Here is a 26,619-nt window from a genome sequence, read left to right as displayed (position 1 = left end):
GGGGTAAGGAATTCTTTACTTATTTCTGGCCTTCAAATTTATATCAGTATGTGATGTAATATACTGATGTGGGATCAGAATCGAAAAGTGTTTTCATGTTGCGTTCTCTTGACATTTCGTGGCGGCCATGTTGTAATTACGTTAGCAACGAAATACCAGCATCGTTTACCGGCACATTTAGACGTCTGAAGTTCGGTATCCAGGCAGTACAGACGGAGTCTATAGAAATCACTGGGCGCTACCCACGGATGTTAAGAAATAAACAGTACTGTCAAAGATATTGTTAGACCAGCCAATTTACATGTTTTATTCGTAGTCTCAGACGTCAGGGCGTCAGCAACAGTAAACAATTGAAAGGAGAATAAGTTTAGGGTGTTAAAAATTTTCTACGACTTCCTTAATGTCCCGCAGTAAATAACACAATGAAGAAAACACTTTCTTCATTGTAAAATCCGTAACAAATGTGACTATCACGAAGAAAATGTACATTTTGTAAACTGTTATCTGTGATGCATCTCTACGAACGCAATACATTTAAATTCGATGCACTTTCAACCTCTGCTGTTTCCTGGTTTCACGGCAAGATATTAACTGCGAAAACGGAAGGCCCAACGATAATCGAAAATGGAGATGCGCGAACTCGTGGAGGACCTCAATTATGACTTTAACTACAATATGTTCATCTTGAAAAATGCTCTTCGGAGTGTAGAATCACTTGCAGGTATGTTCATTTATAATTATATACCCGTGTAATAGATGTTTTTGCGATCGATTGGCCTAATACTCTTACACAAACGTAGTCTACAATGTATATGACACACTTGGTTAATACTGTTCTTACAGTTATCTGGGCAGGACTAGGCTATACGATTTGTCATTGACTAATAAATTTTTTTTCATTATGTTGACGACATACGTAACAATGTTTGTACTTTTCCCGCGAGGTTGTAAAGAGGATGAGTTATCGTTGACATAGTGTTCTGCGTATAATGTCTCTCCTAGATGGCGGAGTCCGTTTGGTTGGTCTTACAATACCATAATTTGCATTATGTTGTGATTAATATTTACAGACATCTAATCAAAGAATTCCAGACCTTTAATCTAGCTGGTGTTGAAAATTTCCTGATGTTCTTTTATTAGTGGCTGTCTTAGTCCTTAGGCTACATTTGCTCTTGAGTCAGTACTAGGTGTTGAAAAATGCATTAAAAATAATGTTATATATGTCAGACGATAATGTAATTTAACCGTGTAATCTTAGGTAGAGGGTATATTTCTATCATCAACTAACATAGAAAAATATCAAAGAAGCAATCATGTATGATGGATAAGCTCAATGATGTATATTTTTTATTTTCTGGAGATAGAAACTTATTTGTTATTGTTTTACACTTTCGATTTTGTTACTGAAGTAGGCTTACTTGTGTTTGTTTATATGTTTTCTCATATATGTAATGAAACTGATAATTGTTCTCATACTTATTGAAAAGAACAAGAAGAAAATCCTTTTCATTCGACTTAAAATTTTCCTTATCTTCTTCACGTTCGATGTAAATCGCATAAAAGAATCCTTATTATCCTTTGTAAAGAGACACCGACCAACTATGTCAGATTCCCCATAGTTAAGTAAAAGAAGACGCAGTTGTGCGCACAGTTGCCTAGAAAATCCCTGTGACGTTGACCAGTCTCAGACTGAAAATAATCTGTACTTTTTCACAGGCGCTGACAAATTATTCGTCCTCTGTAATTGCTACCTCTTAAATATACTGAAACTGTTCAACATAGATGACTGTTGACTGCATGTAGAGTGGACGTTTGTGTGTAATGCTTGTCAAACAAGAGCAAAAGTGAAACATATTTCTGAGTGAAGTATACTTTATAGAGTTGAGTACTGTGGTCTCCAAGTTCACCTGTCTCTCTAGCGAACAAAACGTTAATTAACAATCCTTAACAGCATAATATACGTCAGAGGGTTTTAAAATACTCATCGATAACACCTGCCAAACTAGAACTGTACACAGCCACTGCACATCTTTTAGTTGCCCAAATTCAAGACAGGAATTTTTTTTACCTTCAGTTACTAAACGAATGTTCGCGATTGTGTGCCACAAAGTCACCTTGCCTTAGCGTTCTATTTACGGAAGCAGATATTTATTTCTCCCACTGTAGAACTGACGAAAGAATTGGAAGATGAGAAACAACTTACATTTATCTACGTTGACAGACAAGAGATATTTACGATTTATTATGTAGAAAGTCTGCTTCTCGTTAACAATGTATTGTAATAGCTTTTTTAACTGAATTTACTTTACATCTTGCAAATATATGTATGAACTAATATTAATTACTGCGAAAATTTACCATTTGTGGGATGATGTTACAGTAGCATCAAAGCAAACTGTTTTGGAGGTTTTACCATCAGTTAGTAAACAAATGTTCACAGGACACGTTTAACTATTTCGCAATAAGTGTGGAAATATTTAATGTGATTTTACAACGTTGAAACTAGTTAATTAGAGCGATCCAAGAAAAGACAATATTTCACCTTGTTTTCAAGTGACACAACAGTGATTAAATAAAAGTGGGTCTTCAAAATATTTCACTGGTTTTAGAAATTGCTGTTTTTTTCATTTTCTGTAAATAGTATGATAGCTTTGTCATTACCAAAAGGGTTTTTAAAGGGTTTTGTAGTGTTTTGGTCGGAAAGTTGTCTTGCAGTGGAATCTGAACTGTCGGAAAAGCAGTCGAATTTTGAGGCAGGTTCGTAGGGAATCGGTAAAAAGAAAATGCACGATAAACAGAGGAGTTCTGTTATGGGTTGAATACGTGAAGGAAACACTGATAAATCTGACCATGAGAGGAGGTAAACTGAGTCTCTCAAATAGATCTGGCTCTGAACTGCGTTGACTTCAGGACACAATAAAATTGTCATGGTGAAAGTTGTTGAAGGGGATAGTTAAACCACTGAAGTAGTGTCGTGGGAGAATGCTTCGGAAACTCGGTACGTTAGGGACATCCTGATTTAGAGCTCCCAGATGATGATATCACTTTATGGGGATTGCTGGACGTGTCCTAACAGGCCATGGCGGTTCCCTTTCCCCTTTCTTGTCCACCTTAGCTGCTGTTTTTCGTGGCAATATCATTCAAACGTCGTTACATACTGTTATGAGCCACAACTTTGTTGTCAGTTTCTACGACGTGAATGCGCGAAATCAGAATAGGATACTGAAACTCGGTTAGACGAAACTAGTCTACACTACCTTACTACCTACACATTTCTTGCACTACTCCTCGTCACGAACAGCTTTCCCCCGGTAGGAAGTTTATATTCATCTCTAGTAATATTCTGATAATGGGACTAAGATGAAAATTTAGGACTGAGACTTCCTTGAAATGAAGAAGTTCTTTTCTTTTAATAATGAATCCAAAAGTTAAAGTTTTATCTTTCTCTTCATACTGCCTTGACAGTTTATATGGATTTTCACCTAGCTTTACACTCTCCTTCCGTAGTCATTACCATTTCACATAACACAGCAGTGTAGTCTTCACATAAAATATCATCATAGGGAGCCACATTCAAGTTCCATTAGAACTTTTTCTCTAATTTTTGCAATATGTTACATGGTAGTTCTTCCAGAGTGACGAGTATCTCACAGCTTTCGTTTCTCCCTTTGAAGTTCACCCTACGTCTCCTCTATCTCCTCCCTCTCCTGCCAACCCCTCCCACGCTCCCAACAGACGGTAGGTCAATCTGGAGACAACGGGTTGAATACTCTTTATTGATTAAAAGCACTACATTGCGTATGTTCTACAGGTTTAAAGTCTGATGATGGCTTTCTAAGCCGAATACCGGTTAAATTGAATAAATTAAACCTCTAATACCGGTTAACTGAATAAATTAATCCTGTAAAACATGCGCAATATACTGCTTTTCATTTATTATTGTGTTGTTCTCCCAAGAAGCGACGGAGGAGTCAGTTCACATGGTTGAATACCCTTCGTAGAACAAAGTTTCATCGCTAATTTTGGGCCCAGAAGAGGAGCATAAAGAACTGCGTTAAACTCCCAACCAGTTCGCAATGTGTTCTGGAATAAGGGCAATTCACACTGTTGGTGGTGATCCGTCAGTCGAATGTAGAACGTAAGTACGAGACAGTCCCATGGAGCCTTTCAACGTTGTTAGACTATGTGCTAACACTCTCACCCTCGTTCTGCTTTTCATTCTCCAAACGTTCATAAAGAAAATACGACACTACACTATACAAGCACTCATCACCATCAGTCACGCGATACGTATACACACGGCGTTCCGCAAAAGACCAGACGAAGAAAACGACATCTAACACAAGGGACTTGTTCTGGAGGGCATTTTAGGATTCTCACAGACTCTCTAATGCTCACAGTTGTAATATCGATTTCAACTTTTCGAAAATTAACTTGCATAAAATATTCGCTTAACAAAAGAAGGGACCTACAAGTTTTTTATGTATTAGGAAACATAAGTTTAAAGCAAAAACTTAATCAAAATAAGACGGAGCTTCAACGCAACCTTTCAAAATTTTAATCGATTGGCTTCTCGTTTCTCTTTTAAAGCTTTATTTTTTATCATCGGCATAACCTCCCTCTCTATGCTTTTCTTATGTCTTCCTGCTTCCTTCTTTTTATCTCGTCTGCTAATATCACGCTGTGTTTTCTCGCACGCTGACACTTGTTGATGGACTAGCATTGAAACATGCAGCAATTTGCGGAAGTGTTCCACCTCTGGTACGTTGAACGATTCTCTTCAGTCGTCATTGGTCCCGTTCTTGCAGGATGTTTTCTGGCCGCAGCGATGTCGGAGATTTGATGTTTTACCGGATTCCTAATTGTCAGTTATACTCGTGAAATGGTCGCACGGATAATCCCTACTTCATCGCTACCTCAGATATGCTTTGTACCATCGCTCATACGTCACCACAACACCACGTTCAAACTCACTTAAATCTTGATAATAGGCCGTTGTAGTAGTAGTAACCGATCTAACAACTGTGCCATAACCTTGTTGTCTTATATAGGCGTTGCCGACCGCAGCACCGTATTCTGCCTGTTTACATATCTCTGTATTTGAATATGCATGCCTGTACCAGTTTCTTTGCCGCTTCAGTGTATGGAAATTGGAAATTTGTGGTAAGGTCTTATGGGACCAAACTGCTGAGATCACCGGTCCCTAAGCCTACACCCTACATAATCTAACTTAAACTAAGTTACGCTATAACACACACACCCACGCCTGAAGGAGTTCAACCTCTGACGGCGGGAGCCGCACGGACCGTGACAAGGCGCCTGAGACCGCGCTGCTACACAGCGTGGCTCAGTGTATGAAACAGGATGGGGCTAAGTACAACCTGCTTCTTGAATCAGCTATTAATCACAATTATCAGCAGATAATATACATAACAGAAGTGTATTTCAAAATTTGTTGCCTTAGCGACACAGCAAACCAATGAGAGCGATTTCATGTAACAGATAATTAAACACCCTGTGATACTCAAAGCAAATACCTCTAATCATATTAGCGCTACGAATTATCATTAGCCTTCAGAGGAGCTAAAACATCAAAATTAAAATAAGCAGCATTTAAATAGCCACATATAATACCAAAATTGCTTCGGTTTTTCAACCTGCTTTCCTGAACCCGATACACTGATGAGTACAAATAAGTACATGCCCAGAACGTCAGACACCGCAATCAGACCGTGACACAGCACACAACGACTCTCGGCGTTCAAAGTAAAACAATTAAAACACGCAAAAAAAATGGTTCAAATGGCTCTGAGCACTATGGGACTCAACTGCTGTGGTCATTAGTCCCCTAGAACTTAGAACTACTTAAACCTAACTAACCTAAGGACATCACACACATCCATGCCCGAGGCAGGATTCGAACCTGCGACCGTAGCAGTCGCACGGTTCCGGACTGCGCGCCTAGAACCGCGAGACCAAAACACGCAAAAGGTTTAATATTAGAAAGAAAGGAAATATGTTAGATACAACAGCTTAAAAGGCATTTTCTACAGCACAAAATGAACACCGCCACAAGTAAAAGCAGAAGGAATTGCAAAGCATGGAGTGAGAGTTGGCCCACATACAGTACGCCAAATTTTTAATACGAAATAATTGACTTTCCAGTTAGCCAAGAAGTAAATCACTGACCAAGGTGAAGGCGGCACCAAACCATCTTCCATAGGATTGCAACGCTCAAGAAGACGCTACAGCAGGACCACCATGCTGCTGGGCACATCACACTATGGCCAAGCAAGTGCCAAATCCAACTGCCCGGCCGTACCGAGAAGCAGTGCGTGTCTCTTCTGACTTTGCGTCCATTCTTGCTCTGGCCGCCAGTCGCCGTCGCCGCGCACTACCTACACGACTCGAACAGCCAGAAACCAAAGAGTACGACTCCTGTAGCGTCACTCCTATCCAAAAGAAGGTCGATACAAGCCTCCACGCTTCAGAGATGCTGGGTACAAAAGCCACTCAAATAAGCAAAGGGCATGTGTTTGTAAAGAATGGAAAGAAATTTGGGACAGTGCAGGAACAGGGAGGAGAACCTACCAGTTCCTTCCTGACGTAAAGGAGAGATGTAGAAAGTCATATTTCCTTTCGACTGACGGAGCTGTACACAACCTGTCAGGATATGGTCCATATTGCAGATAGTTTCTCAATAATCGGTACTCCAGACCACATCATCTGGGAGTATGCCAGTAGACAAATTGTTACAGGCCAGTAAAGGGACGTGTTTGACAGTACACCTGAGCAATGAGGAATGAGGAGCTTTGAAGCAAGCTGAACTTCCTGACAGCCAAAATACCAGCTTATGAGCTGAAAACCTACATGACTGAGAAATATTCAAGAAAAGGCAACGCATCATGACAACTAGACACACCAAGACAGAGCATTAACCTACAACAACCGTCCGGAGGCACCAAGGCCCTCGGGAGACCAGGAAGGATTTACTGAGAACCTGACAGCCATCTCCCAATGTCTTTAACGTTGAGTAGCACGACAGTACAGTTCCTGTGAAACCTGAGTTGTGTGCCTCAGCACGCCAGGGGCAAACTATCCAGATACATGAGTAAATCCAGTTTCGTTCAAATACCATGTACAGAAGGGTTGTGTACACTAGTTCTCTATAGTGCAGTGTAGTCTAGAATTACAAATTAGAAAATTTATGATGTATCTTTGTAGCACAGTGTACTCGTAGTAGACCAACAGCATGCACCTTTTAGATTCATGGTGAATATAAATCTGTGTGCCAGACGGCTGAAATTTCGTATGTGGACTTTTAAAATTATTTTTGTTTCTTTTTAGTAGGTATTCCACAGATTCAGACGTGCGTTGCGCTATCTACCAGCCGTGCACCGGATGAGTGATGATAACACCGAGTTGATACCACGGTCTACAGCCTTCCTGCCTTACGCAGGGATCATCGTCAACATGACTGGTCGTATTTTGCGGAAACATGATGTGAAATGTACTTTCCGATCTTCATACAAGGTTATGATCCTTTTAGGTTCCTTTACGAATGATCTTGGTTTGTGTAAGACGGAAGTCTATCGCATTCCTTACAACTGTGGCATGTCATGTATTGGTAAGACTGTCAGGCCCATGAAGGACCTGTGTACTTACGATAAGCGTCACACACGCTTACAACAGCCGAGAAAATTAGCAATTGCAGAACATTGTCTTGGCACCGATTATCCTATTGAATATAACAACATCGAAATTCTACCATACACTTCTGGCTGTAGGAATAGTGTTATTAAAGAAGCTGTTGAGATGAAATTAGCCCGTAACTTTGTAAATAGAGATGGACGGTTTTGATCAAATTCTGCGTGGATCCCTGCTCTTCCCATTGTTAAAAAAATTAAAAGAAATAGAGGGACAGAATCAAGGTTACAAAACCCGTTGTTTAGTAATTTTCACAATTGATAACTTCTGACGTCAGTCATCTTTGGTTATGTGGTGGTGCAAGCGCTTACATTCCCGTAAGTTATTTGAACAAACTGAACGATGTTCATCCGTTAGTTACTTCATAAACGTTGGTAGATGTTTCTCGGGCCGTAAATAACAGTCCAACTGGTGGAAGCTATGAAATTAATTATTAATTTGAAGACCACTGATCCGCACGTTTCAGTTTGTGATCGCAAGCGATGTGCCAGAAACAGGCTTTCAGCGACGTAGGTATTGCGTTTTAATTGACAGAGGGCGGTTTTTTCGACACAGCCAATTATAATCTTTGACCGCAATTGTCACGGAATCGCATTTCATATCATGAGAGTCGGCAGGCTGATTGTGTCACAGCTGTCCCACAGAAGTGATGCGACTGCTCTCGACGTTTGCGTATCACAAATACAACATCTTTTTCTATTTGCATTTTGATTAGCAGCCACGATGCACTTCCATAACTTTCCATAATGAAATTAAAGGTGCTGATTTTAATTGGTAATCGCGATTTTTCTATTCAGCCTTCGGCTTTTCAGACTGTGATTGACGCTAACTGTTCTGTGCCATTGGGCTGTGCGATTGATTTCAAACGACCCTCACCCTTGCAGTTCTCCGTCCAATCGCTGAATCACAAACATTAATGTGAGTGCAGCCGGAATGGAGAGCACTGTATATCGGAAGGAACTGTTCCAGTGTTATATCTGTGTACTTCTCGCAGATGTAACCCTGCAATACTAAATACTAACTTAAGGCATCAGTGTGTTAGACGAAATGTGGTCGAATTGGTAATAGCTATTGAGGATTGTTGACTATTGATCCGAAAATCCACGGGCATGTTGCAGAGTGCCCCTGTCTTCTCCATCTATACTAAAGGCGCAATAGCGATTTGGTGGAGTGGCAAAAGGAGGTCCTAAATATCTGTCGTGTCAATATTAGCCACTGAAGTAGGTGATGAATTTCACAAGCGTGTCAACGAGTACAATTCTCCTGATTTAGAGCCTGAGGCTGTAAGAGATCTTCCAGTGTAGGCCTAGAAGGAATTTACGTTACAACTGCGTCCGAAACACTACTGTGGCGGAGGACGAACGAGTACTTACTTTTATGTCAAGACTCAATTATTTCTTTTCGTGCAAAACACGAGTCCGTGTAATACGTCACAGTGTATCTTTTTGACAACTAACAATTTGGAAGAATTTGTAACACGTTAATATTCGGAGCAACTTTCCTCGAAACAGAATCTTACCCACACTACACTACATGACGAATTTGCTCCATTAGAGTTGGCGAGGAGATACCAGCAGTAGGTGATGAGAAACAGGTACTTGTAACGTGGTCAGACGACTCGCGTTCCTGTTGACACGTGGATGATGCGTGGCGTTCACTGTGGACCTCAGGTAGCTTACCGCTAGGACGAGGAGCAAGTGGCGAAGAAAACTGAGTGAGGTTGAATCATGTTAAGTGTGTGTCCTATTACCTCACTGTTAGAATCTTTGGTTGCATCGTGACTCCAACTTGTCAACAATATACTGAACAACCAAATTTTCCAACGTGAACGTGATGTTAATGATGAACGTGGGAAATTCTTGTCTTGGAAGATAAAGATGCTGATGTTACAAATTCAACTGCGTGGCACCAACTACACTCCTGGAAATGGAAAAAAGAACACATTGACACCGGTGTGTCAGACCCACCATACTTGCTCCGGACACTGCGAGAGGGCTGTACAAGCGATGATCACACGCACGGCACGGCGGACACACCAGGAACCGCGGTGTTGGCCGTCGAATGGCGCTAGCTCCGCAGCATTTGTGCACCGCCGCCGTCAGTGTCAGCCAGTTTGCCGTGACATACGAAGCTCCATCGCAGTCTTTAACACTGGTAGCATGCCGCGACAGCGTGGACGTGAACCGTATGTGCAGTTGACGGACTTTGAGCGAGGGCGTATAGTAGGCATGCGGGAGGCCGGGTGGACGTACCGCCGAATTGCTCAACACGTGGGACGTGTGGTCTCCACAGTGCATCGATGTTGTCGACAGTGGTCGGCAGAAGGTGCACGTGCCCGTCGACCTGGGACCGGACCGCAGCGACGCACGGATGCACGCCAAGACCGTAGGATCCTACGCAGTGCCGTAGGGGACCGCACCGCCACTTCCCAGCAAATTAGGGACACTGTTGCTCCTGGGGTATCGGCGAGGACCATTCGCAACCGTCTCCATAAAGCTGGGCTACGGTCCCGCACACCGTTAGGCCGTCTTCCGCTCACGCCCCAACATCGTGCAGCCCGCCTCCAGTGGTGTCGCGACAGGCGTGAATGGAGGGACGAATGGAGACGTGTCGTCTCAGCGATGAGAGTCGCTTCTGCCTTGGTGCCAATGATGGTCGTATGCGTGTTTGGCGCCGTGCAGGTGAGCGCCACAATCAGGACTGCATACGACCGAGGCACACAGGGCCAACACCCGGCATCATGGTGTGGGGAGCGATCTCCTACATTGGCCGTACACCTCTGGTGATCGTCGAGGGGACACTGAATAGTGCACGGTACATCCAAACCGTCATCGAACCCATCGTTCTACTATTCCTAGACCGGCAACGGAACTTGCTGTTCCAACAGGACAATGCAGGTCCGCATGTATCCCGTGCCACCCAACGTGCTCTAGAAGGTGTAAGTCAACTACCCTGGCCAGCAAGATCTCCGGAGCTGTCCCCCATTGAGCATGTTTGGGACTGGATGAAGCGTCGTCTCACGCGGTCTGCACGTCCAGCACGAACGCTGGTCCAACTGAGGCGCCAGGTGGAAATGGCATGGCAAGCCGTTCCACAGGACTACATCCAGCATCTCTACGATCGTCTCCATGGGAGAATAGCAGCCTGCATTGCTGCGAAAGGTGGATATACACTGTACTAGTGCCGACATTGTGCATGCTCTGTTGCCTGTGGTTCTGTCAGTGTGATCATGTGATGTATCTGACCCCAGGAATGTGTCAATAAAGTTTCCCCTTCCTGGGACAATGAATTCACGGTGTTCTTATTTCAATTTCCAGGATTGTATATTCAGGACTAAATGAGCATCTAATGTGGTATACAAATTAAGCGAATCTGAACATTTGACTCCATTTGGGACAAACAATAGTCCTTACTTTTGAGGGTCCACACAGTCTGTCCAGTCGAGACGGGTTGTCCAGGCAGCAGTCGTCGTACGTTGAACTCTCCAACATGCACAGCTTCGTAAATCCAACTTCCCAGTAATTCTCAGGGAGGTGTCACATGTTCTTGGAAGGGAGGTAACGAGGTCAGTACGTTGGAGTACAAACTTTGACTGAACAGGGATTGGGACTATAATCAGTTGTAGTCTTTACAAGAAAACGATACAGACATTCTCAGTAGTCGATGTAGGGAAATCATGTAAATCGATAATCACGATGGCTGAATGGGTATTAGTGCTGCACTTTCACCTAAATCGGGTTTCAGTGTGTTAACCACCACATAATCTCGCTCCTTGGCTCTATATGAATTCAGTTTACAGAATCGTTGTAAGACGCACTCTCACCCCCTCCTGGATTGAATTAGTAATTATGGGCAACGATAATCAAAACCTACAATTTTCCGACACATATACCCCATTTACTAAGTTTATTTTGCCTCAGCATATGTCTAGAATATCTATCCCTACTTTTAGTCAAGTACTGCCATAAATTGACAATCTCCCCGTTTTCATTCAGTACATAACAATTAGGTTATCGATCCACCTACCTAATCTACAGCATTCTTCTGCAGCACTACATTTCAAAAATTTCTGTTCTCCTCATACTTTTACCATTTATCGTTCTCGTTTCAGACTCACTTACAGATGTTAATGTATTTCAGAAAATCCAAACCAACAAAACTATCTTCTGCTTTTAGTGTCTCATTTCCCAAGCTTACTCCCTCAGAATCACCTAACTTAATTCTACTGTACTCCATTACCCATATTCACATTAAAAATCTCTTTCGAAGACACTATACACTCCATCCAATCGAGGTTTCTAATTCTTTGCCATCTCTGACAGAATTGCAATATCGTCAGCAAACCAAGAAATCTTCGTTTGTTCTCCATGTACTTTGATCCGTTTTCAAAATTTCCCCCGGGTTTCTGTCACTGCATGCTCGTTGTTCAGATTGAATTATAAAGGGGGCTAGGCTACAGTTCTAGTGACACTTCTTTCTCATTTACAGTCTTCTTTTCATGCCCCTCGACTCTTGTGTTTGCAGTTTGATTTCGGTACAAGTTGTAGAAAACCCTCTGCTTATTCTATTTTCTTCCAGATACTATTTCAGAGATCACATTTCAGTCAACATTATGAAAAGTTTTCCATAAATCTACAAATGCTATAAATGTAGGTTTGTATGTTTTAAACCCATCTTGTAAGACAAGTCGTAGGGTCCACATCGTTCCTCAGTAATCTAAATTGACCCACTCCCAGTCCGGCTTCAGTGTGTCAATCGATTCGTCAGTAGATGATTAAAGTCGGTACACAGCAATCACGATTTATTGAACTAACTTTTCAGCAACTTGCACACATGAAAGCACCAGCTTTCTTTGGTACTGTTGTTATTACATTGTTCTTGAAGTCAGAGAATATTTTCTCTATCACATATATCCTGCATGCTGGTGGATCAGTTACGTCATGATTGGTTCAAGGATCTTAGTACTTCTGAAGGAATGTCGTGTGCTCCAAGTGACTTGGTGAATTGTTTTGAATTAGGTCCTTCAGTGCCTGCCGAATTCTACTCGCCGTATCGCACTTCCAGTCTCATCTTCATCTACTCCCTCCTTTCTTTTTATGATTTTGTCTTCAACGTTCTTTTCTGTGCATATTATTTCATCCTTCAGCTGCCACTTCTTTGCTTTGTACAGGCTTTCCATCTGAGCTATTGATGTTAATACAGTTGTCTCTATTTTCTCGAATGGTTTCTTTATTTCTCGTAGGTACTCTTGGTGTTCATACAGTTGCCTCTGTTTTCTCTAATGTTTTTTTTTTATTTCTCGTAAATACAGAATTGTTAGATATTAAAATATTAATAGATTAATGCTCTCGTAGTTACTCATAATATTCCAGAGTATAAATCGTATAAATATTCGCTGGCTACAATCATCAGAAACACTAGACAAATCGTAAAACTTACCGACTTTACTCTTCGTATACAGAAACAAATACACCTTCACTTGCACTACGCTTTCAATTTTTTGAATTGCGCTTTAGTACCACAGTATTGCATTTAAGTAGTTCCCTGTCTCCCAAAGGATCCGTGGTCGTTTCTCTTGTCTGTATGAAAAATGCCAGAACTGGAAATACCCTCTCAAAGACCCCCAACAGGAACTCCCTCTGAGGAGTGACGAACGGTACTCAAAAATAGTTGGACGGGTATCCTGTATGTGATCACCTCTGTAGAGGGAATACAGTTTTTTACCATTCTTCTCATGGATTTCAGTGTGACATCTGGTTCGCCATAACGAATGTTGATGTTCCCCTCTGAATCGTGCTCTGGAACGTAGACAGAGGTACCTAACGATTTCAATCTTTCCCAGCAAATACTTGACACCTTTTCAGCCAAAAGGTATCTGTCTTTTAGGCTGCTTATAAAAATTATGTTTACGCCATTTTTTCTCTTAATGGGTTAGGATTTATGTCTGTGTGAAACAAAATCATTGTCTTTTATGCCTCGTCATATATCTTTTGCTTCAACTTATTCTGAAGAATTCTTGGCTCCTAATACGTCCACTTTTTCACTTAGATGTGGCACTTCCAACTTGCATATTTTGACATTGTAGTTGTAGGTGATAAACAGTCATGGACCTGGCACTTTGCATCTCAGTGTACGTTTTATTACTTGTAATGTGTGTTGGTGTGTTCCACTTCAGGTGTGCTTCTTTTTATTCTAAAGAAGTGCATGCTCGTGCGTGCGTGTGCGATTACACTCGTCTGCGTGGCATCAGAAGACTTGAAAACTAATATGTGATACTACCTCAACTTTTTACGCCGTTTTCAGTTTTTCCTATCACGTACTGTTTTGCCGCAGTTTGACTTTAGAGATATATTGCCGTGTCAGAAGGTTAGGAGTATTGTTGGGGAGAAATTTGTCAATACGGGCCTGTATACCTTATTGCTGTTACACCTGTTGATGCTAGTTGTTAGTTGTAACGCTGAAAGTGTTGCTTATCTAACAGGCTTGGATTACCAATGCTACATTGTGGTTATTCTGTATATTTAAGACGGTATTAATGAATCTCTTTGCCTACTGTTGATAGTTACAACAATATCAACGCGCAAGTGTGCGAGAACATAAATATTTTCTGTTACATTTTTGGGAATCATACAGTGGCTAAGCAGACTTTGTGTAAAAAGCTTACCAAGACATTTTAAAATGAAAGTTGGTGAGCAGGACAAGGAATGGGCGTCAGAGGCAGGTTGCCGCTATTGTATGGAAAGATTAAGCCAGTGTTGTGAAGGGAGCCTAAAACTCACCTTAATGACTTTTACTTCTGCGTAGTTAATGTAGTTAATGCAGTTCGAAAAATAAGAGATAAATTGTGTATTCAAACATTGATACAGTCGTTAGGCCAGTATGCACATGAAAAAGATCTGATTACTCCTCTTCCTCCAGCTGCTGTAGAGAGAACGTGACAGATAAAGAAAATGATGTTGATGTAATTTCCGAAGACGATAGTGATGTCCATCAGCCTGGAGGCGCCTCTGCTCCACAACTGTTCTCTCAGAGTGAACTTAATGCTCTCGTACGAGATTTGAAGTTGCTTAAGCAATCTACGGAACTACTTGGCTCCCAGCTAAAAAGTAAGAATATACTGGAGCCAGGAACACAATGGTTCATTATTCAGACGTAGAGAGAAAGAATTAGTTCATTTATTTTCAGAGAACGAGTAATTGGTTTACATCAATACCGTAAACGATGTAATGCACTTGTATGGCACTAAACGTGATGCTTCTCAGTGGAGCCTTTTCTAAATTCGTCAACGAGGAGTCTGAAAGGGTGTTACAGCACAATGGAAACGTGTATGGTTCCGTTCTTGTGGCCCATTCATTCAAATCAAAGTGACGTATGAGAATATGAAGATACTCTTAACGAGTATCCAGTATGTGGAATACACTTGGCTTATCTGCAATGGCTTCAAAGTTATCGGAATGCTATTGGGATAAGCTGGGTTCAAAATAGTGCCTTGCTTTCTCTGAGAATCGGACAGTCGGTTAAGGCAAAGACATTGGAGCGTAGGAGTTTGGTCAGAGCGGAGAAATTTTGTGCCTGTAACTAAAACCGCTTGTAGAACGAAAAAAAGTCTTGCTTCCAACTCTCCAAATAAAATTAGGCTTGATGAAATAATTTGTAAAGGCTCTACAACAGGGTGGACCCTGCATCAAGCACTTTTCCAAGAAATTTCCCTTCACCGTACGAGACAAATTAAAAGCTGGATTTTTTTTTTAGTCCTCGAAGATATTGATGAAGGATGAGGATTATGAGAAGATAATGAAGAAAACAGAAAAGGTGCATGACTGCCTTCTGACCAGTTACTGAGAACTTTCTGTGGAATAACACAGATCCTAATTACAAGCCCATTGTTGAAAAAAGTTGCAAAAATTTGAAGAAGACAGGTTGTGACACGAGTGTGAAAGTTCACTTTCTGCGCTCAAATATCGACTACTATCCGGAAAATTTGGGACATTGTACTGAAGAGCAGAGTGAACGTTTTCACCGATATATTAAGGAGATGGAGAGGCGGCACCAGCCGCACAGTTCAGTACCTGTGATGGCCGACTACGTGGATGTTGAAGAGAGACAGTCATTATATACAAGGATCTGCAAGGAAATCAAAGAAGAGTAAGATTACAAATTAATGGAACACTTTTGACTCCTTTTTTATACAAGGTAGTCACGAACCAAATTAGAGGAGCCCTGAGGAGTATTTTTATATGTATTGTGTTTTTAAATGTGTTTTGGTTAAAAACCCACCTTGTGTGAAATGGTGTTAGAATATATCGGTGGGCTCAGAAGCGAAAATTGTCAAAATATTGCTTCTTATTTTGTGTAAAAATCAGACGTGATAGATAAAAACGGTAGTTATTTATAGAATCAGCATAAAAAATTGATTCAAGAACACCTACTTTCAACAATCATCTGACAAAATGTTTTAAAATGCAGACTAGTGTTATCGATTGATCTGGCTGTGAATTGTTGCTTAATGAGTTATCATTTCCTTGCTGCTTGCTTCTTGGACGCATAACAACATTGCATTGGGATATATGTTACAATGATTTATTGTGATGATATCCATACTTTGCACCATTTTTATGGGTAACAACTATGCTGTTTTAAATTATCTACTAGTAAATAATGACTGATAACAATATCTGACATGTTCGTCATATCTTGTACTAAACTATCTGCTGGTGATTGCCACTTACAGTTAGTGGCGTGACTAGGGTAATTGGCACCAAGGGCAAACCTCGACTTTCCACCTCCACCTCCTCCCCCAACTCCACAACTTCCCGTTTTTGTTTAATCCGCATTGCTGTTTAACCTGTTTATTCCCTTATTGTGATCAATATGTATTCACAATTACGTAGAAAGTATATACTTCAGTAATTTTGTTTCTTGTAAGATACAATTTTAAAAAATCTAAATTACAATGTATGCAGCAGTACAGTGTTTCCTTTCTATTTGTTTCACTTCCAATTAATTTAAAACTATAACAACGAAAGAAATTACAAAAAAATGCTGTTAAAACTTCCATTACGTTGATTAACTGGCGTAACAGAAGGAAGGGTGGGTTTAACGTCCCGTCGACATCGAGGTCATTAGAGACGGATCACAAGCTCGGCCAAGCCCTTTCTAAGGAACCATCCCGGCATTTGCCTGGAGTGACTTCGGGATATCATGGAAAACCAAAGCCTGGATGGGGGGGACGTGGGTTTGAACCCTAGTCCTACCGAATAAGAGACCTGGGTCAAACCCCTGAGCGACCTCCCTCGGTCTTGGCATAACAGGAATGTCCGTATATGAAAGACAGAAATCGAGATACAAACATCTCTGTACAAGAGAGACGCGGGTCTTAGGGAACTGTTGCTGAATACAGTCCATTCGGAACCAGCTCCTGGTTTCCTTTCTTACATCTCCAACCCTTATTATTTTAGTTATTTCCAGTTCTTATTCTTTATTATTTTTCTTCTACTTCTAATGCATCATTATACTCTTTTCCCACTCGTATTTCACCGTCGCCCTTTCCCTTTTCTTTTTCCTTTCCTCATGCGAAAAAGATGCTTGCATTCAGGGCATGCGCCTCGGCTGCCACACCCTACTTACGTCACTGCTTACAATGCATTGCTGGTTGGTCATTTGTGTTGGTAAACACTTGATCCCTGTATTTGAGTCACTAGGGTGTTTGGTTCTCTAAATTTACTTCAGGAGTGTTCGTTATTTTGTACACAATATGGAGACTTAAATACCATGTTATTTTAAGTGTGTATGTCATGGTCTTTTCTTTAGAATTACGTTGTCAATGTAGGTACGTGTATCTCTATCTTATTCTTAATTCACTCTGTCTCTTGATTGTGTTGTGAAGTACTTATATTTTTGTCTGTTTCTTCATCGGTGTCTCCTTTTTATAATAGCACTAGCTAAGTACAGTCTTATTTATCCTATTTAACAAGGACTCCATCTCAGCGCACCATGCTCTGGCTGTACGGGTGATACGATGTGGAGAATAATATTGTGCTTGTTATAGGGGCTGGTTTGTGCGTGTCAGGATGGTAGCGGGTGGGCGTCCGGGGTGTTTTTCCTACCCGTAAAGTGATAAATGCCAGGATTCAGGGGAAAATGGGTTTTATTCCCAAGAACTACCATTAAGGGACGCAATGTTCATGAAAACTGTCTACGGCCGCGGAATGAACCGCGCTTGATATCGGAAGAACATTTCACCCTCAATAGCAAGGACTGCTGGACACGTCCAGAGCGTAAGAAAGCTCGCAGGCAAATGAGCGACCCGCTGTTGTGGCCGCTACATCGCCGACCCTCTTGCGTACCTCATGTGATGGCACCCGGTCCTCTCATTGGCTTTGTGGCAGAAAGTTGGCGCCTCTCATTCAGCGATACCGTGGTGGTGTCCTTAGCTCAGCGTAATAGCGTGGGAGTCAGCCACAAGTACTGCGGAGTAGTTTACGTAACTGCTCAAGCCATTGCCTGAGGCTAAGTCAAAATGATGGGAGTAGAATACAATAAAAGTTTTTACCATTTTGACCCGTTGCCATGTACCAGGATTATAGCACGTATTGAACAAGTGTTTAGGCTTTCCTTTGTGACTGTTATCTCTAGAAGGATTTTCGTTTTTCCTTATCTAGTATGAATTTCAAGGTCATGTGTCTTACTTATTCTGATTTACATGATTCTGGATTTCCATCTCAGCTGTCATTTTGTTTACACGACTTTTCAACAACATCACTGATTGTCTTCTTTAGGTGTCGAGCTTATATTTCGTTGCTCTCTGTTCGGGTTTCAGCCATACTGTAAAAGGGGCACACCACGCCGTGTTCTCAAGGAATACAGCAGTCCCACAGAAAGATACAACCAACCATGACATACCGTAAGCAAATGCTATAAATAATGGAAGTGCCTTAAGGCAGTACGCTTCGTCAAAAATGTATTAATGAGCACTTCTCTATGAGAGAGAGAGAGGGAAGCAGTGATACAGACAGGGAGAAAGAAAGGGAGACAGACAGAGCGACAGAGAGAGAGAGAGAGAGAGAGAGAGAGAGAGAGAGAGAGAAGCAGTGATCGAGACAGGGAGAAAGAAAGGGAGACAGAGAGAGAGAGAGAGAGAGAGAGAGAGAGAGAGAGAGAGATAGAAAGTCAGCGATAGAGACAGAGACAAAGGAAGGGAGAGAGAGAGAGGGGGGGGGGGGCAGGGATCATCGATAAGTTTTCTGACGTTATTTAAGTAAACTGAGAGTAGACCCGTAATTTATTTAAATTAAGCCTTTGTCTCTCTTAAATTGTCCGGTACTCGGATTTCTTACTCTGCTGCCAGCGCCACAATGCTCTAGTATCACTGTTTTACATCTGATCTTCAAATCGGGGGGAGTGGGGGGGGGGGGGGGGGAATAGAGACAACGCTTGTAAACTTTGTTTAACAATTCTGTCGAACATGGGGCATCCCACGTTTTTCATCTACACTTACATTCAAACACACACTCCTCAAGCCACCGTAGAGTGCATGACACCACTAGTCATTTCCTTTCCTGTTCGGGTCGCAAACAGGGCGACGGAAAAACGACTATCTGTAATCCTCCGTACGAGCCCTAGTTTCTCTCATTTTATCTCCGTGGTCCTAAGGCGAAATGAACGTTAGCCACTGCAGAATCGATCTGCAGTCGGCCTCAAATACCGGTTCTCCAGATTTCACCAATAATGCCTGGCGAAGAGAACGTCGTCTTTCCACCAGAAATTCCCATTTGAGTTCAAGAAGCATTCACATCGTATGCGATACACATCCCGTTTGTTGATCCATAGATTATCTTCCTACCAGCAAGTAGATCTTACAGTTTTGTTGAAGGGGTCGATATACATTGTGAACCATACTTTCAAAGAATTCTCCCGATCCCGGCAAAAGTGGCGCCAGCGCACACACGGTTTGCGATTCTCGCTTTTTCTTTTTGAGCGTCGTTTCTCTCTGCACACAGTGTTGACTTGTGATGTAGGACACACTCGATCTGTCTTCAAGGTACCTGTTCCTTTCGAAAATTTTTCTTCGGTGTGAAAGTTCTTTGCGAGGATAACTTTAGTTGTATGTAAAGCGTGTCGTCTTGTAATATTTCCAGATTTATAACGTTTTCTTACTATTTGGCGTAGGTTTTTGATTGCTCATTAATTTCTGTGAGCCTTTTCTTCTCTCTGACGGCGGCGAGAAACAATCGCTAGATCGTCGAGCAGTGTGTCCCGATAAACAGTTTGACTGGAGTGCAAACAGCGAGCTACTAAATCCATGCTCCACACTATACGGGATGTCCCATGTATCTTGACCACCCTAAATAACCGTTTGTCCAGATGAAAATTACAAAACGTTTCAAGCAAATGTTCTTTAGTGGTCACGGGGACATCAATCAGTATGATTGCCTTCGTTGTAGCTTTGTCTCTCACAAAGATATGCACAGCGGTACGACTTTTTTAGAAGGCGCACTACATTTTTTATTCGGTAATACATTTCCTCTCCTAAAGACCTATTCAAAAATGTATCACAGTGTACCATTCACTGAAACACAAAGTTATTAATTACATAACACAACAAAGACGCTGACGGCTGAAGAACATTTGCTTGAAACATTTTGTAATTTGTACCTGGACAAACAGTTATTTAGGGTAGTCAAGATAAATAGGACACGCTGTATACCCAATGATAAATGCTCTCTAATTGTGATGCACTTTAATTAGGATAAATACGATAACTCCTTACAGTATAGTTATGTCTCAGTGGAAATCAGTTAGAATAAGTGATAATTGTAGGACAAACATTTTTAGGAATAGTTTACAAGACATGGCCGGGGATGCAATTTATCATTTACCAAATACTGGCATAGAATTTAATATAATTCCATAATAAATCCATATCACTATTTTAAAACGTCTTCAACATAAGGCACGTTAAACAGTCATGTAAAAAAACATGAATCTCTAGAGTGATTGAAGTATCGTGTGAGAGGAAAAGGGATGTGTATCAGTTGGCAAGAACAAATAAAGATCTTGCAGTAGTTGCACACTACAAAAATAATCAAAACTACAATAAAATCATTATGCCAGAAACCAGTAATCCCAAAAGCAGAGCCGGCCGCGGTGGTCTCGCGGTTCTAGGCGCGCAGTCCGGAACCGTGCGTCTGCTGCGGTCACAGGTTCGAATCCTGCCTCGGGTATGGATGTGTGTGATGTCCTTAGGTTAGTTAGGTTTAAGTAGTTCTAAGTTCTAGAGGACTGATGATCACAGCAGTTGAGTTCCATAGTGCTCAGAGTCATTTTGAACCAAAAGCAGACTTAAGGCTACATGGAGTGTAGTAAAACAAGAGACAAGACAACAAGCCACAGGGCAGGTAACACCAGTAATTATTTGCAGGATGACCATTATTGAACCATATGAAATAAAATCGTCATAACTTCTGGACGGTTTGCGTAGGACGTTGCAACTGCACGGGGCATGATGGAAATTAGTATGCTCATTGTTGCTTGGTTTAGCGACGAAGCCCACGTTCATTTGGATGGGTTCGTAAATAATCAAAATTGGCATATTTGGGGGACTGAGAATCCGTATTTCGCGATCGAGGAGTCTGTTCACCCTCAACCGGTTTCTATGTGGTGTACTACATCCAGTCACAAAATAATCGGTGCGATATTATTTGATGGAACGGTGACTATCGAACGGTGCGGGAGGTTTTGGAAGATGATTTCATACCCATTATCCAAAGTGACCGTGATTTCGACAATACCTGGTTCATGCAAGACGGAGCTCGATTCTATCGAAGCAGAAGAGTGTTTCATCTGCTGGAGGATCACTTTGGAGACCTCATTCCAGCTCTGGGGTACCCAGAGGCCACTGGCCTGGGTCTCGATTGTCCGCCATATTCTCCAGATCTGAACAAATGCGATTCCTTTTTCTGGGACTACATTAAAGACAAGGTGTGTTGCATTAATCCCAAACCATTGCTGAGAGTAAAACAGCCATTCAGGAGGCCATCGGCAGCATAGATGTTCCGACACTTCAGCGGTCATGCAGAATTTCGCTATTCGTCTGCGCCACATCATCGCCCATTATGGCAGCCATATCTATCGTGTCATAACATAAATCCGAGTACCTGTAGTGACGTTTACATGTTGAATAAAGTGTGTTCACGCCGTAGTTTATAAATAATTTACTTTTTTATATAGTTTAATAATGGTCTCCCTGCAAACAGAAGAGCCATAAATCATCGATCACAGGTAACAGATGTATTTAATAATCATTTCTTAATTGTTATGGAAAAGGAAGGACCGAACATTCCAGCCCACACAAAACGGTAATATATTAGATGTAGTAGTTACAAGTAAGCCTAACGTCATCAATGGCATCTGTATAGAAGCAAGCATTAGAGGTATGTTTATTAAAGTTAAGGCTAGAAGAGGGTTTCTGCTAGAGAAGGAAGATAAGCAAATGTTAGCTTCTCACTTAGACAAAGAGTTGGCATCATTTAGTTCCAGTGTGATGGACATAGATGATTATGGGAATAGTTTAAAAGGGTTATAAATCATGCTTTGGAGTAGTATGTGCCTAGTAAGTGGATTAAGGATGGAAAGTCCCACAGTGATTAGTACTAGGATAAAGTTGAGCCTGCTGCATTTTGTTTTTGCGACTTTGCATACATTAAGGGGCAAATCTGTTTATTTGATTTATGATCTCTTGATGTTTGATTTATGACTCCTGGGGTGATATATCCTTCTGAAAAACCTCACACTCCACACCTTGCCCTCCACCTTCTCCTCCCCCACTCCTCTGGGAAATCACCATCCCCTTCCCAAGTACAAGTACACTTTTGATATAAAATTAATAGACTAATTAATAACGTTGATTAATTAATTAATCCCTCCACCTCTGGGAAATCCCCCGACCTCCCCTCTCCAACTTCTCCTCCCTCATCTGGAAATTTTTAGGAAAAAGACTCAGTCTTTACTGGAGAGGAAGGATCTCAAGATACGAAATTCAAATCAGTGTCAGTAATAATAATATATTGACGCTTATTCTTTATTAAATCAGTTTGTGGGACACAGAGCTACCCCACCTGGATACATCTCACGTCTGCCCGCACTTCCCATGACGAAATAACTGTAAGCATTGAGAAATGTAATGAACTGCGTTATATTAGCCACAGTTTTTGGTGACTCACGCGTGTTCCTGTCGTCCGGGCGTCGCCATGGGGGTAAAAAACCGCCCAATGTACTAATTACAGACCAAGATACTAAATACCACCGACCATCATGTTTCGGCAGTCTGTTCATATCTACTGAGAGGCAAGTTAAGTATCTATCTTTTTCGTCTTTTCCTCGAAACACATTTATTAAATTTCGTGAATGCTGTTCTGTTTAAGAGGATTAATCTTGCCTCCTGTAAAGGTAAATTCATTCAGTCTGTAGTGCAGTAGTTATTCACTGAACAGGCAGCCACATGGTTTATTAATGTACCAGTGTCCATTGGTGACACATCAGGAGGGTAGCAAGTTGCATATTCTGTCTGCTTTTATAGTTTACTTCCTCAGTTAGACTTACTAGGATAGTTGGGATGTGTGCGTAATGTGTGCAGATGCAGGAGGGCATGGCTGCAGTTCGCAAATAGCTGAAGACCCATTGTCAGTCACATTAAAACTGCTGTCTCAGGGCTTAGCAGTAGCAGTGAATCTGGTATGTCACGCGGAACACCTCAGGGGAAGCTTATTTCGCCCACAGGCTCTGCTGCCGAGACACCTCGTATGGATCTGCCTTCGCCACGATGTGAGTTGTGAGTGGTAATGCGTTTCCGTCGCTCGATACTGAGGGCCAATGTGGAGACTGGCCTGTCACCCTGTAAGTCGACATGTGACCGCTGCCTTAGCAGAGTTCGAGTAGGCACATCGGGGAGAGGGGTTTACTAGTTATTGGTTTGTCTCCCAGGAGGCATCTCCTAGTAAGTCTGTCGTAGGGTTTCTAAGGCCATCCTCACTTTATACAGGTGGCTGGTGGAGGTGGTGAAGACGATGCAAGCAGAGCTCTAGATCGGCGACCATTGGTGTGGAGCCGAGTGGAAGGTCTCAGGGAAAGGCTTCGCCGACTCTGTAACGGTCTTGACTACAGATTTCTAGACCTGCGTTATCAGGTGGGATTTGTAGGACTCCCATTGATTGGTAAGGGGTGCACTACACAAAGGAAGCAGTTACTCGGTTAGCAGAGCTCTTGTGGAGTGCACATGAGAGTTTTTAAAGCTAGATGGTAGTCTGAGGTACTGTGATGGACTTTCGCCAGTCGATATGCAGCAAGGGAAGTAAGACTACGTTCAGAGTAAAGACACTTCGACTGTTAAAATTTTATAAGTAAATTGTCGAAGTATTTATAACAAAACTCCGGAATTTACTGCCTCCAGGAAAGTTCCCGAGCTCAAATTTTTCTCGGAATCAAGAGCTGGCTGAGACCTGAAATGGATAGCTCTGAGACATTCAGTGAGTCGTGGAACGTATATTGGAATGACAAACTAAAAGCCATAGGAGGGAGAGTCTTCCTTGCAAATGATAAAAATATTGTGTCTATTGAGCTCGAAGTGGAGTGCGACAGTGAAACAATTGTAGGCGAAACCAAGTTAATTGTTGTATGTTTTTACCGGCCACCCTATTCCACTGTGACAACTCTAGAGACATCCGAAGGAAGTCTACGGTGAGGAGCGCTTAAATATCCAGATCATGCACTACCAGTTGCAAGCAACTTTAACCCACCAAGTACCGACTGCGATGGATTCACTGCGCAGTGTACAGACATACAGTTGTGCGAAATTCTTTTGAACACATTTCCTGAAAAGCGCCTTGAGGAGCTAGCTCGGCAGCCTACACATAATGGAAATAGTTTAGATCTGGTAGCTACATATAGGCCGGATGTTACCGACAATGTCAGTATAGAAATGGGGATTAGCGATCATGATGTCATTATAGCATTTATGATTACGAAAGTCAATAAATCAGTCTGGAAGGCTACGAGAGTGTTTAGGCTAGACGGAGCAGATAAGCAGTTGTTAGCATCTCACTTATAGAGTGACGTCACTTATTTCAAGTATAATGGAAGGAATTATGGGCAAAGTTCAAGCAGACTGTGAATCGTAATCTGGAGAGTTACGTGACTAGTAAGTGGCTAAGGATGGAAAATACCTACCATGGCTTAATAACGAAATTTGGAAGGTGCTGAGAAAGCAGAGGCTATTGCACTCTTGCTTGAAAAGAGAACGCACGAATGACGACAAGCAAAGGTTAGAAGAGATTCACGCGTCTGTGAAAAATCTATGCGCGAAGCATACAACAATTATCACCATCACACCTTAGCAAAACATCTGGCAGAGAACCTGAGAAAATTCTGGTCCTGTGTAAAATGTCTAAGTGGGTTTAAGGCTTCCATTCTGTCCCCAGTTGGAGACAGCAAAATGAAAGCAGAAGTTTTAAATCTAATGTCCAAGAAATCGTTCAAGTAGGAGAATCATATAAACATAGCATCATTTGAGCATCGGACAGATTCCCGTATGGACGACATAGTAATATGCATCTCTGGCATAGAGAAACAAGTGAAAGATTTTAAAGGAAATAAATAACTAGGACAGGATGGAAATCCAGTTTGATTTTACAAAGAGTACTCTTCGGCACTGACCCCTCACCCAGCTTGCACTTATCGCGAATCTCTCACCCAGCACAGAGTCCCAAGCGACTAAAAATAGTGCAGGTGACTACAGAATACAAGAGGGGAAAAAGAACGGACCCTTAAAATTATAGACCAATATCCTTAACTTTCAGAATGATGGAGAGCAGCAATCATTCGTCCTTTCCTTTGAGGCTTTATCGAAGCAAATCCAGATTTCTGCCAGTAACTAGCCATTATCAGTGCTAAACATACAAGAAGTACATAGTCAGGCGACAGCACAAAAAATTATACGTCGTGGTATAACCTATATCGCTTATACATTAGATAATGTACGAGAATGTCACTGTTTTCTATATGTCATAGTAAGTCAATCGCCCGTTGTTCGGGCTCATGTCACAGTTCACTCAAGACTACTGAATAATGAAGATAGGCTTTGCAGAGAACACAGAGGTTGGCTGTATGGCGCCCTCTATATAAACTGTGTAATGCATGGTAAAGCGGTTCTGGTCTCTAATAAAACTTAAAATTTGAATAGAAGTAACACAAAATAAAACACAAGTAAAATTATTGACGTTACTGTTTGACTTATTGCCACATTTTTTTTCTTTATTGTAATTTTAAAACCTGTACAACAGGCAGGCTGTCAGCAGCGTTCTATGCTGCTCTTCAGCCAGAGGATACAAGATGAGAAAAAACAGAAAGATTACACATAGGTTACAGAACGGTGGGCAAGAAAACAGTTGACACAGAAAGGCAAACACGGAGCCGTTCATACTTGACGATAGTCCACACTTAAAACTGGTGACACGACGCACAAACACGGAAGACGGCGATGGCACAGGTGAACGATGGAGTGCGACGGTGATCACTGAACACTAAACACGACGGCACACACGAGACACTGATGGCGATGATCTCCGGCGCGCGAAAGTCCACGTAGCGTGTGCGAGTCTGGGGACCTGCCAAGGGGGGAAAAAGGGCGAGGGGGGGTGGAGTGGGGAAAACAAAGACGCCAGTGGCTGAGCACATGGGAGGAGGAGTAGAGAGACAGGGGAGGGGAAGCCCGGGGGAGGAGTGGGGAGAATGGGATGAGGGAGGGAGGATGCCCAAAGGAACAGAGACAGGAAGAGGGAAGGAGGATCAAAGTTGGTAGGAGGGGTATATGGAGGGAAGGAGGACATCATCAGGGAGGGGGAGCTGGCGGAAGCAATC

At 42.0% G+C, this 26,619-nt stretch overlaps 1 protein-coding gene across 1 annotated transcript in view; it reads left to right on the top strand.

The window, feature by feature from the left end:
* The first annotated feature begins 343 nt into the window (after nucleotides 1-343).
* LOC126278990 (uncharacterized) overlaps nucleotides 344-26,619 on the top strand; it is a 61,946-nt gene continuing 35,670 nt past the window's right edge. The window contains exon 1 of the mRNA XM_049979304.1: nucleotides 344-721. Within this exon, the coding sequence (XP_049835261.1) occupies nucleotides 625-721 (97 nt within the window). The 5' untranslated portion in view covers nucleotides 344-624. The remainder of the gene's footprint in view (nucleotides 722-26,619) is intronic.

This window comes from Schistocerca gregaria, chromosome 6, assembly GCF_023897955.1.
Source record: "Schistocerca gregaria isolate iqSchGreg1 chromosome 6, iqSchGreg1.2, whole genome shotgun sequence".
Lineage (NCBI taxonomy): Eukaryota > Metazoa > Arthropoda > Insecta > Orthoptera > Acrididae > Schistocerca > Schistocerca gregaria.
The sequence above is the reverse complement of the archived record's forward strand: the minus strand, read 5'-3'. Positions and strand labels throughout refer to the sequence as shown.